A 14,078-nucleotide genomic window follows, 5' to 3' on the forward strand; every position below is an offset into this window, starting at 1 on the left:
GATTCCAGATGGTGTAATAATTATTGTATTTTAATAAAAATTGGTCCATTTGAATATAAAATAAATATTTTATTCACCAAATTAATTCAAGTACAGGAGAATCCCGTTATAGCGCGCACGGTAATAGCGAGAACACGGCTATAACGAGGTCTTTTTGAGGAATTTACGGCGTGATCGCGTGAAGCGCGCTTTGTTTATTTGTCTGCGCCGCCTGTTAGCAACATCCCGAACCAACATGGCCGCCAGCAGACAGCCCGCGTCGACAATAGATAGCAGCACAATGCTGTGTCGGCCGCGGGCCAAGTCGAGTAATCGATTGCGGGCTGAGATGCTATACTTACGTGGCGTGGTAGGGTATTCTGGTTATTTTGACGCAATCAGTGATCGCATCCGTACTTGTGGGGTATCGTTCTAAAGAGAATTCACACATCTGCTCACAGAAATTAAGATTTCGTTAATATAACCTGTTATTTTCCAATTATACAGGTTTAAACACAATTTTTATGCTATTTTCGGTTAATTTGTATTTTTTGGGGGCCAAAATCTGTCCAATTCGGTTATAGCGAGGACACGGTTATAGCGAGGATCAAACCCGGAACCGCGACACCTCGCTATAACAGGACTCTAGTGTACCTCAAAGAATCCACTTCAATATGAATTCAACCAAATGTATGCAAAGTAAAAATTATAAAATACCAGTCACTGTTATCTATATGGTTGATCAGTGTAAATCTTTGCACGAACTTAGTCATACATTCATAAAAATTTTAGTAAGCTATAAATAACATAAGCAACCTGTTTTTATCGGGGGGAAAATTGTATGTTAAAGTAATAACTAAACAGAAAACATGTACATACGTATTATTTATGTTTGAATATGTGCAGTGAATATTATTTTGCAGTGATAAATTAATATTTTATTAACATGGCTAGATCTTAAAAAAAGCTTATAGAAAATTTTAAAAATATTTACTACCTATACTTTTCAATTGTAAGGTTTGTGAATTCAACTTCAGGAGCATTATACAACACAGTGCATTAAATTGCATTACAAGTCACATAAAAAAAAAATTAAAATGGGTAGAAGTAAAATAAAAATATCACAAACAAATGATTATATGTACTATTTGTGAATTATTTGCCAAGGACACGGCTACAACCCAGAAGCCAAGCTACTTCAGACAATGGCCGTGAAAGCTTGCAAAAATTATTAGATGGTTTTGAGTTGAAACAGGTAGAAACTTTCATGTTTCTAGGAAGTGTATTGGAGGGAGGGAAAAAAACAAGGATGAAATAGTAAGGAGAGCATTCTACAAGTGTATGATGAGAGATTTGGTAATGGAAGACAGAGGTGCCATTAAAATGCAAAGAAATGTTGTACGATTCTTACTATGTGCCTATAGTCACTTATGTAGCAGAGACTTGACTGTAGATAAGAGAGATGCTGGGAAGATCAGAGCAATAGGAATGGAGTTTATTTTTTATTTACGAGGCGAGACAGGATCAGGAATGGGATGATGCACGCACGAGCAGTACAAGACTTGAATGAGATAATTGAGAAAGCAAGAATGAGATGTTATGACCATGTCCAGAAATGGAAAAAAAAAAGAGGCATCCTAGGAAAATGATGGAGTTGAAGTACACAGGAAGAAGACCAAAGAGGAGGTGGGAATAGCAAATAGTTAAAGGAGTGCAGGAGAGAGGAGGAGATTAGAATAAAGTGAAGGATGTGGAATGGTGGAGTGACAGGGGAAGATGGAGGCAGTATGTACTTTGCTGACCTGGCCACAGGCTGGAAGCAGTTGATGATGATGATGATGATGATGACGGTTTGTAATGTTTTTATTGGTTGGTTTATGTTTAGGTTGATCTACAATCTGTAATATCTGTTTGTTTTTTACTAATTGGTGCTGCAGAAATGGTAAAATTATATGAAATATCTTGAACCACATTCTCCCAAAATAAAAATATATACAAACAAATTTAAAATTAAATAGGTATCTCCACAATGCAAAACATACTAACTTCCTTCTTTACAACAAAAACAATAAAAAATCTAATTGATATTGATGTCGAGTGGAGCTACGCCCTCCCTGAGCCCCATGTGCCTCACTTCTCGCCTGGCCCCTCCTCCCCCATCTCCCGCCATCAGGAACCAGTAGAGTCTGTGCCACGCACCCCACAAATAATAATTAATATAATTTGTAATTTTACTTATGGAATTTTAACCCCTAGTGTTTGGTTTTCTTTCAGCGTAAGTAAGGACGGAGTAGCGCCCTATGCAGCCGTTGCCAGAACTACCCCCGGCGCGGGTCTCTCTCATTTGAACATCTTTGTAATTAATGTTTTATCAGGGTAACATGTATAATTGTTAGGTAACTAGTTGTAAAGGGTTGGTTCTCTTACACAGTATTCGGCAACTAACGTTAAAGATGATGCTTCTGCCATGACACCCTGGCAAAACCCCAGTCTCTCTCGATCGCCACCCGGAGTAGGACGTAGCCGCTACACCTCGTGGACTTAACTGTTGCATCTCTGATCTGTTAACATCCATCTGGTATTAATTAATTATTGAACCTTTTATTTTTCTTCGAGGCCTACTCTGGGAGGTAGACTGTTTTAATAATCATTTAAGTCCCTGGGCGGACATTTCGAACCAGATGACGATTATAACTACTAGGCCAGAACTGGAGTGTCCTGGCCTGCTGTAAGCTGATTTCTTTGCCGTTGGCAGTTTGTGACTGATATTGCGAGATGCGAGGGTGATACAGGTGTAGAATGGAGAGTCAATAAAACCTGTTCAAACTGTGACACGTGTTCTTCTCTGCGCCGAGGCTGAGGCGTGGGGGCCGCCTGGAGAGCCCAGACAACCATCCTGCGGTAAGATTACAGCGGGCTGGCAGGTCGTATTTCGTTGTATAGGGGGTTGCGAGCCTCGTCACACTTGGGTTACTTCACGACCCTGAGAGGGTATAGCCGGGTCCACATGTCCTTGAACCACGTGGTGGCGCCCATGTCCGGTAGACACTCACAGCGCGTAGCTATTTCCAACCCCAGTGCGACAGCGATGTAATAATGAAACAATATAAATCAATAGAATTTTAAAAAAACTAATTACACAACAAAAAACTCACAAAAGAAACACTATAGTAAAAAAATCTGACACATTCCATAGCAAAAGAAAACCATGGAATCCAATTTTTTCTACTAAAAAGGAAGTAATATCACTTAAAAGTTACCAGTGCAAGAATAATTGTATTGAGATATGGTACACTAAGTGTTCTTGTACCGATGTTCCCCAGAGTGGTGTTCCGGCTCCTGGCGGACATCCGAACTCACATTGGCTGCCTGTACAAGCTGTGCGAGAACATCGTCCTGACAGACGTGCTCCTCTCGCTGGCTCACATCAGCTGCATCAGCAACTACGTTCGCCCCAGGTTCGCCAACCTGCTCGACCTCAAGCGGTGTCGCCACCCCATGCTCGACTTCATCTGCCGCACCGAGCCCGTTGCAAACGATGTGGTATGCAAATTGCAACCTTAACACTGGTGTGTTTGTGTCACAGTGAGAAGCATTATTTTGTAATGGAGAAAAGTGGTGCAGTTTTAAGTTGCTAGACTCACATTACAAAGAGTCAGTAAAATGTTGCAAATACACAACATTAGACAGTTTTTTTTATAAAGGATTCTTTCTTGTGGCTAACACGGGAGAATGGCATAATATGTATAACAATACTCAAATACTGTGAAGCCTACTCTTTCTTAGGTATGTTTATTATAAAAATTACTTTTATGGAATTCATTATTGTAAAGTACATGCGCCTAGTAAAGCTGTAGGTGATTTAGAGTTGAAACATTTCTTACCTTCGACACATTGCCTTAGTTTAGATTGTGGCTCAGGTAATACCACCTTATTTTTATGAGTTACTAGAAGTAAAAAATTCAGGTGTTCATGCAATTACCAATCCAGCCATAGAATATTTTTTTTCTTCAGCAATAAATGTTTTAGTTTCAGAAGAATGTAAATGTTCTGAATTGCATAAGGTGTTGCATATGTTCCTTTGTTTTCTTACAGTCCGCATCCAGCAGTTACAATTTTCATTTTATAACTGGCCCCAACATGAGTGGGAAAAGTATCTACATTCGGCAGATCGCCCTATTGCAGATCATGGCACAGGTAACTCAGGCTTAATTTCATAGTCATTTGAAGTCAAGCATTCAAAATTTTGTTACAAGCAATCTTGTTACTTAATATTTTGTGGTCTTCAGCTCTTTGTAACACAACAGATCCACTGCCCCAATACTAAAACAAGAAGCCAGCAGAGTTTTTTTTAAATTTCATTAAGGATAAATATTAACTTTTTTAAAATTCTTGTTATGGTTTTCCTCAATGCATACAGTATAACACTCTTAATAAAATCCAAGACAATTTCCTGCATAAGTTTAAAATCGTAGCATTTGACATATATCATATACAATTTACCCTTTTAATAATTTTTCTCTTGTGGTGTCTAATTTTCTAAGTACTTTGAGAAACTTCTTAAATGCCATTTACTGTACTTGGCAAAATTTCTTATAAATTCGTGTACACCAATCTCTCTTAACATGTCTTCAAGTTGCATGAATTCATTTAGTGCGTGTTAATTTTACTGCCCCAGTCTTGAATAGCATGTCTGTAAAATCACCACGGGCAAAAAACGTCGCCATGAGGCCACGAAGTCTGCTTCAACTCGGTAAACTACAGATGTGCTGTGGCATGCAGTTTTCTATATGAGGGGGGAAGAGATGCACACATGTCTGACTACGCTATCGGCCGTTGTGCAAACTTCAGCTATGGCAAGTTCAGTTGCAGCTATGGAGTGTAAAGGACCCAATTTGTTTTTACGTCTGCGCGTATGCCTCCGTGCCGTACCGTTGTCACTCGGCCACAGACCGGGCCGTGAACTCAGTCTAGCCAGTGGCAGGGAACTCGCACAATACACAGCGTCTGCTCATTCGTCTGCCAGTAACTGTACGTGCACAAGCACCTGTAGGTGGAATCATATTGGAATCACAGCTTCTAAGTGAGAGCAGAATGCATCGTTTTCAAGTATTTTGAGACAAAACTAGAAGTATTACGGCGTGCAGAATGTCATGAAGGCCACACTTATGTTGATCGCACTTTAGTTTTAGTCAAGTCAACTGTGCGCACAATCGTACGAAATAAGGACTCTGTGAAACGTCTATATGAGTCTGATGCTGTTGGTTGTACTAGCGGTAATATGTTTGTATATTTTACATTAGATACCGGAACAGAAATGAACAGATGATTCACATGGAAAGGTTGTTAAATTAATGGTGCAATGAAAAAAATAATCACGGGCCTGACAGGATTGGTGCGAACCAAGCGGTGATACACAATAAGCATAATATTGTATTTACTCACGTAAAGGCCCCGCCCGCGTATACGCCCCTCCCCCTTTTTTGTAAACATTTTTTTGAAAAAAATTAAAAATGTGTTTTTCTGGGTTTATCTGAGGGCAGGGCAGCTTGGCATGCATCAAACAGCAAGCCATGTATTGTAAGCGGCAGTGATACAGAGACTGTTGTTACAGTTTGTCCACCCTCAGTAGGACTGTCGTGAGGCGTGACACACGTACGCAGTTAGTCGCATCTCAAACGACATAAAGATAAAGAAAGCTGAACTCTCGCGCATGTGTTGATGCGTAGCGTTGTCGGAGCGGAAGAGGGGAAGTGAAGGAGGGAGAGAAGTGGGTGGAGCAGTCAGCAAGCGCTACTGGCAGACACAGTGTTGCCATGTTTCACACACTCGGGCCGACACAGTGTTGCCACGCTTCACGCGCTCGGGCCGATTCATGCTACATGTTGTCAGTTGCATTGTTGCATTGTTTGAGCGTGCGTGTTTCGTTACCGTAAACATGAAAATGGGCGGGAAAAGGGGGAGCTACACAGTCGAGTTTAAGGTAAAGGTCATAGCTTACGCGGCCGAACACAGTAAACGCACTGCCGCGAGGAAATTCGACGTGGATGCAAAATGTGTCAGGCGTTGGGTTAGTGAACGAGAAAAACTGGAAAAGGCCCCAAAAAATAAACGCACCTTCCGTGGAGGAAAATGCAAGTACCCACAAGTTGAAGATGAAGTTTATACATATATAATGGACACAAGGAATTCGGGATATGCTGTGACAACGGAAATGATACAAGTCGAGGCAAATCAAATTGCAAGACAAATGAACATTCCACACACCGAATTCCGTGCCAGCTATTGCTGGATTCGCAGATTTATGGGCAGGAAATATCTTTCAATACGTAGGCGAACTACGGTTTCACAGAAACTGCCAGAGCAGTTTGAAGAGAAAATGATGGCCTTCCAGCGCTATGTGATATCGCTACGAAAGCAGCACCAATACATGCTTTCCCAGATCGGAAATGCTGATCAAACTCCAATTTATTTTGACATGCCTGAGAACACAACGATAAACCCAGTGGGCGAGAGATCAGTTTCCATTAGGACGACCGGCGCAGAGAAACAGCGCGCCACTGTCATGCTCGCGATAACGGCTGACGGCCGCAAACTCCCGCCGTACTTGATCTTCGCTAGAATAACTATGCCGAAGGAAAAAATGCCGGATGGTATTTTTGTCCGTGTACAGATAAAGGGGTGGATGACGGAAGACTTGATTGTCGACTGGCTGAACAAAGTTTGGAATTCACGGCCAGGTGGTCTTCTACGTCAACGCTCCATGTTAGTGTTGGATAGTTTTAGAGGCCATCTGACGGAGAAGGTGACATCGAGGGTTAGAGAAGAGAGGTGCGATCTTGTCATAATACCCGGAGGTTTAACTAAGATTTTGCAACCTCTAGACGTTGTTGTGAACCGGTCTTTCAAAACCCACTTCAGGAAACAGTACAGCGAGTGGATGAGATCTGCCGAACACACGTTGACACCAACAGGAAGAATGAAGAGGGCTTCCTTGTCTACTGTGTGCGAGTGGATTCTTGCAGCATGGCGTGCCATTCCTGTGGAAACTGTGGCAAAAAGTTTCAATGTGACTGGCCTATCGAACGCACTAGACGGCACGGAAGATGATGAAGTGTGGAAGAACCGCGGGGAAAGCAGCGTAAGTGAGAACGACACTGAAGATTCTGACGCCGACGATGTTGACGATGTTGACGAGGAGGGGGAGTAGATGCAGATAAAGAATGATATGCATGCTAACTGTTAACAGAACATATTAACTGTATGTAAATATTTTCTACCTCTACCTACTATGCCTTTAGTGAAATGTGTTTACCTGCTTTACGGTGATAAAAACGGTACTCTAAACGTGTTATGCTGTGCGTTTACACCATAACTATTGCGAGGTATTTTTGTAAACCATTTTTTTAATGTAACATGACCATCACAGTTAAATTTTTTAAACTAACCTTATGTCTAAAACTGGTTTTCGTTTTTTGTTTACCGCTACCTAATGGTAAATAATATAATTTTGGATTTCTAAAACTACGACAAAAGAAACTATACCGGTAGTACGACAAGGAATTACCTATGAAAACTGGTACTCGTACCATGAAATCGGTATTTCTAACATTCCTTTGTCTGGTTGGCTGGCTAGCTGGCAGGAGGGAGGTTAAGCCACGCCTCTGTCTCTCCCTCCTGTTGCTCTTCCTCCAGGCCATCTCTACCTCATTAGCACAAAGACGCACGTCGCACTAGTGGCTAGTTGTTCCGTCAGCTGTTTTCTTTAAATCAAAATTTAATTGGCGTTTATATAAGATTTGGCGGTATTTCATTTTGCTTTTAATAAATGTTGGTTTTAATGCCTGAAGAAAAGAATAATCTATAATTTTTTCTTCCAAATTCGCGTAGAGGCCCCGTCCGCGTAGAGGCCCCGCCCCCCTTTTTGAAGTCGAAAATTTGGGGAAAAAAGGGGGCCTTTACGCGAGTAAATACGGTATCCAGTCGGTAATATCGGTTTCATTGCCAGTAAAGGATGTTTTGGAAAGTTCATGGAATGGTACGTGATGTGAGTTGGTCACGCCCGGGGAGGCAAGCCAACCAACCGCTGATGATAAGTACGTAATCAGAATCACCTATCTCTCTCTACGCAGTGTCATATTTGTTATCTTTAAAAGATTTGTGCAATGGGAGTGCATGACTTGATGTAAGTTTTTGGACATACGCCATTGCTAAGAACTTTTTCTGTTGAAGAAAAACTAAATAAATAAAATAAATAAATAAAAATACCCAAAAAAAACTAAAAACACACAAAATTAAGCAAAGAATTGTTGTTGTCAACAAGGATATATGCAGGTTTTACCTGGGCCCAACTTATCTAGTAGTTTAGAGTTAAGAGTGAGGGGAGTTAGACATGGTGCCAATCGCTGCCATGGCTGGCCAATCCCCTCCTAGCACACGATGCATGCGACCCTCTCCCTGCATGGCTAATTCCAGCATGACTAAGGCGTATAGGTAGGGCCACCTGAAAGTGGTGAATAAAAATGAGGTATTTCGTCATTATAAACAGGTAAAAGTGGTATAAAAATTCGTTAAAAAAACTGAAAAGCGGTGTTAAAAATCGGCAAAAAAAATTACTGGCAAATAATATTATTTTTTTAAATTATTTTTTCATTGAATTTCCTATACAAATATGCATATATACACTTTATTAACTTTAGAATAGCATATTAAAACTAATTAAGTTAGCATATAATATATAATGCATTTATATGCAAGCCACTTAATGCATATACCTTGCAATAAATTTTAAAAAAATATACATATATATAGGTATACTGTATTTATATTGATAATTTATTTAAAATGTACAACAATGCTTGAAATGGTTGGCCTGAAGTATCAGACTGCAGTTACAGGAATCAAGTCTTTTAGCAGCCACTCCACACTATATACAATACTTGTGCAATACTTGCACATCATAATTTTACTTCCTTCATCAAAAATAAAAAAAGCCATCACTTTTAAATTCCTTTACACGTTTTTGGCATGTTGAACTAACCAACAATTAATTACTTCCAAAATTTTTTTTTTTAAATTTCAGGACCTGATGTGTTGCATACATTGTGAATACTGAACATTTCCAGAACGGCGCCATTTTGGAATAGTGGCAATATTGCCTTTTAAAAACATTGTGCTGTATTGGATGGATAACTTACAGTTCAAATAGAAACCACAAGCACAACCTGAAATCTTCCGAAGTTAAACGTTATCTTAGGTTAGGTTGGCGTTATTTAAAATACTTAATGACAGTAAAATAAAAATATTTTAATCCTTTAATTATGGTGCTTTTTTACTTGCGATCGGAAAACTTCGGAACTGTTCGGGTGAGCGGCTTTCTACATCTGGATAGACACATCTATCCATAGAAAGAGTCTGTGACTCTTCGGTCAAATTTGCAGTATCAACAAAGAAGATGGCGCGTGACTTCGTTAATAACATATATTATCACAATCGTTTCGACGGATGGTTCTATTTAATTTTTTTCCGACAGCTTTATATATACAAGTTATCTAAGGTTAGAAAAAATATATTATAAATTGGTAACGTTGCTACGGGGGAAAATAAATACCATTTGGATTCCAATCCACATCCCTTACCGCATGAATGTTTGAGAATAAAAGTTTTATACTCTACTCACGTCAGATTTTTAAGGATTGTTGAAATTTCTTGCCGTGTTTACAGTTATAAACCGTATTGCATATTATTTTTGTAGTAAAGTGGTACAAGTTGGCACTGTCTCTGTTGTGTTGAACAAAGGAGTTAATAAATATTATTTGCGTTTTTCGCGTGTTTTATCGTGAATTGTAAAAAAAAGGTGAATTTCGTGGGAAAATCAGATTTAATGAATATTTTGCGTTTTTCGTCGTTTTTTCGCGATCGCGAAAATTGCATGGCCCTACGTATAGGCTTCGGCCTGAGACACACTTAGCTCCCTCCCTAACTCGGACCCCTCCCAAATACACTTAGTTTTAGTTAGGTTAGGAAAAATTTAAAATTGGCTATTGTTTTGTGCTGCAGGGATGTTTCTCTCTTTATCAAAGGGATCCACATATTTTTTAATTCAATGCTCTGCTGGCTGAAAATATTTTTATTGCTAATGATGAAGGCTGATTCTTTGATTTTCCTTTTCATTTTATCGGATTCCTGTATGAGTGGTGTGGAGTCTTCCCAGAGAATTTTGTGGCTATTTTCCCATGTATATTTAGCAAGTTTGGATTTTAGGGTTTCACCCTTCTTGCAGTTGTTTTTGTGTTCTTTGATTCGGGTGGATAGAGCTCTGCCCGTTTCACCTACGTACATGTGGCCACATTCACAGGGGATCTGATACACACAGTTGTGAGTTTGTAATTTTTCTGTGGCTCGTTCCACCTTTGTAACAATGCTTTTAATAGTAGATTTATAATGGAATGCTGTTTGAAGTCCATATTTGTTTCCCAGGCGTCTTATTTTTTCTGAAAGCCCTTGAACATACGGAATGACTAGGGTTCCTGCAGGTTTCTTATTTTTATTTATTTATTTTATTTATTTAGTTTTTCTTCAACAGAAAAAGTTCTTAGCAATGGCGTAGGTCCAAAAAAAAAAATTAAAATAATCGCTACATTGATAAATAGACCCACTAGCCAAAATTATTAAATTACAAATAATAAAACTTAATAAAATAAGTTAATAAGAAATAATATCACAGCCAAAAAAATATCTAATTCTATAATAATATGAACTAGTAAAAAAAAAAAGTAAAAATTAAATATAATAAAAAAAAAAATAATATATGAACTAATCATCAAAAACCATAATAACAAAAAGGGATTATAAATTTAAAAAAATATAAAAACTTTAACATTGTAATAAATTAAATGATATAAAATAATCATTACCAAACCCACGAATTAAATTAACCAAAAGTGATAACCCTAAAGTAGCCTCACAAACCCAAAAAGTAAATATATTTATTATAAAATACAAATCAAAAACACTAAATATTATATAAACAAAAATTAATCAAAATAAAGATAAAACAATATATTCCAATCTCAATAAAGTAATTAAAAAATGATCATAACTAAAAGAAAAAAGAAGCAAACCACAAAAAAAATATAAATAAAGGAAATACAAAATATATTAACACTAGTTTTAATAATTTATAAAAAATATTGATCTTGTAAATCAAAAAAGAATTAAATATTCTTAAAACTTCAAAGGAAGAAAAAATCTATCAATAATTCCCAAAACTATTATTTTTAATAAACTACCCTGTATTTTTAAATTTTCATCATCTTTGTGTTTAAGGAACAAAAATTTTCTGTTTTTAAGATAAGTGAACATATGTGACATATTGTTCCTTCCATAACGTGGTATGTACGGAAAATCTTTACTTTAATTTGTTTGAATATCAATACAAAATTTCTGTGTTGTGTGTAATATAAGTTTATACATGGATACATCTTTAGTAAAAATTGTAAACTCTTTGGAATTATAAAATAGCAGATATTTAACACTGGTTGAACACCTGTTCTTTAAATGTCATTTCTTATTCCTTCCGTAACATAGCAGAAAAAAATTAATTACTTGAGATTCTCAGGTGCTACATTTAAGTAAACCATGGTAAGGTAGAGTGTTGATGTAAAGTGTTTTGCTGCATAAATGTCAAAATTCTATTTGTTTTCAGTTTTCTGTAACATTGAGATGTACATGGGTGTGTCTTCCTTCCGTAACACATTTAATACCATGGCTTGACCCTCATACAAGATATTTGATGGTAAGCTTATAAAGGTAAATAGAGTGACATCAGGCACGGATCCAGGGGGGGGGGCGATAGGGGCGATCGCCCCCCTCTTCACGCAGGGAATCAAAATCGATGGTGCCAAATTCATAAAGGCCCGCGCAATGTCTTACATGAAACAGAAATATTGATAGCTGTGTGTCACATTGACACAGAGTAACTTCACTCTGGGCATGTTTACTTCATCCTTCAACTTTTCAGCTGTCCTGAGCTCAAGGGAAAAGCGTGACTTGGAATGTTGGAAGGGGGTAGCAGGCGACAAGCTGGGCTGTCCCGTTACTGGAGTGGAGGGTGGAGTGAGGAGAGTTGCAGTGTGACCACAACCAACCCCCCTCCACAACTATACGCCGCGCCAACAGACGACTGCCTTGCCTTCTCGGCAGTAACCTACTGTAGGCAGTGACAGGACAGTGTTCAGTGAGAGTAGCATCATGTTCGACGAAACTACTGATGCTTCACGAGTCCCAGTTAACACTTGTTTAGATGTATGTACACAAAGATTCAGTGCACGAAGATTTTTTACAATTTTTAAATGTTCGACAATTTGTGAACAGTGAAGACAAGGACCATGATGAAGTATATGAACCAACTGTAAGTGGCAAAGATATTGGGCAAGTAGTACTTTCTGCTCTAAAGCATCACTGTCTTGACCTAAGCCATTGTGTTAGCATATCCACAGATGGGTGCAGTGTCATGGTGTCAGAAATTCGTGGTGCTGTGGCTGAAGTCAGGCGAGAAGCTGTGAATGCTGTTCACTGTCCATGTCACAATCACACTCTTAATTTGGCCATATCGTAATCTTCCAGCCGCCAAGCAGTTCAAAATACTATTGCAACAATGAAAACGATAATCTCGTTCTTCACTGTATCATCAAAATGCTCAGCTTTACTCAAGAAAGTTTTATGTCACCAACTCTCTGGACAGTGTGAAACTCGTTGGATCGAAAGACACGATGGCGTTGTGCAGTTCCGAACATCTTTTCTGAAAGTAGCTCAGGCTTTAGAGTGTGTTGCATCTTGGAAAGATGCTGCCAAAAGCAAAGACTTTTTTGACTGCACTTTGTGAGAGTGAATTTATTGTCACAGTCATCTGCTTATCTGATATGCTGGGAGACACTCTTCCTTTGAGTAGACTATATCAGAAGACTTCAATAGACCTTAAGGTTGCCCAAGATATTCTGGCAGATACTCTTTCTGTTCTAAATACAAAACGTACACATTGCGAAGAGCTATTTTCTCAACTTTTGAAAGAAGCTGATGGTCTTGCTTAGGAACTTGGTGTATATATAAATATAACTATACCTCGAACCTCGACTTGTGAAAAGGCAAAAACACAGACAAAATTACCCATCAACGAACCCTGTTGAATATTTCCGAAGAGCTGTATTCATTCCCATTCTTGAGCACATTGTCGAAGATTTAAAACATCGGTTTTCGGAAGAAATGCAACACAGCCTGTCAGCTTTTTTTTACCAACTTCCTCTTCTAGTCATGTAAATGCCAAAAAAATTTCTACAAAGTATGGCTCTCTCCTTGGAGTGAATGGGCTAGAAAATGTGGAAAGACAACTTAATGCCAAGGTTCGATAATGGGAGGCGAAGTGTACTCGTGAGAAAGAAATTAACAATACAATACCCTCCACAGCTCTCGATGTTCTCGCTTCGTGTGACGAGGAGCTGTATCCAGGCATCTACATTCTCCTGAAAATCTTAGTCACCTTATCTGTAAGTGTCGCTTCGGCAGAGAGAACATTTTCGACATTGAGAAGACTTAAGACGTGGTTGAGATCTACCACAAAGGAAGACAGACTGACCGGACTTGCATTATTCAGGGTGTCTACTGACCCTGGAAAGCCTGGAAAACCTGGAAAAATCAGGGAATATTGTAATCAGGGAATAATCAGGGAAAAATTAGGGAATTTTGTTAAAAATCAGGGAATTTTTGTTTGGTAGGTTGTAGTTGTCAATACGTTTTTTGTTTATTGATCTGCTTGCATTGACGTAGCATCAAGTGTATCGCGTCCCATTATTTTATTTTTGGATGGAAAATAACGAACAGTTCCCACGTCCATTTTCTTTTATTTACCATCGAATTCGGAAGTGGCGTTAAATCACGTGATACAAACTGGTTCAAGCTGGTCTGTTATCCTGCTGATGTACGTACTGCAGCATGTGCTTCCCACGTTCGGATTATACCGACAGGTGCATTTAATTTTAAGTATCTATGGATGCCCTCAACGTAAACTGGGCATTTTTGTTAGCTTTGAAAATACATATCAC

At 38.7% G+C, this 14,078-nt stretch overlaps 1 protein-coding gene across 3 annotated transcripts in view; it reads left to right on the plus strand.

Moving 5' to 3' along the window:
• Positions 1-14,078, plus strand: part of LOC134537926 (mutS protein homolog 4-like) — a 75,841-nt gene that overhangs the window by 31,442 nt on the left and 30,321 nt on the right. For all 3 annotated transcript variants that reach the window (XM_063378891.1, XM_063378892.1, XM_063378893.1), the window contains 2 exons: positions 3,303-3,522; positions 4,075-4,176. In XM_063378891.1, coding sequence (XP_063234961.1) covers positions 3,303-3,522; positions 4,075-4,176 — 322 coding nt within the window. The remainder of the gene's footprint in view (positions 1-3,302; positions 3,523-4,074; positions 4,177-14,078) is intronic.

The sequence above is a fragment of the Bacillus rossius genome, chromosome 12 (genome assembly GCF_032445375.1).
Source record: "Bacillus rossius redtenbacheri isolate Brsri chromosome 12, Brsri_v3, whole genome shotgun sequence".
Lineage (NCBI taxonomy): Eukaryota > Metazoa > Arthropoda > Insecta > Phasmatodea > Bacillidae > Bacillus > Bacillus rossius.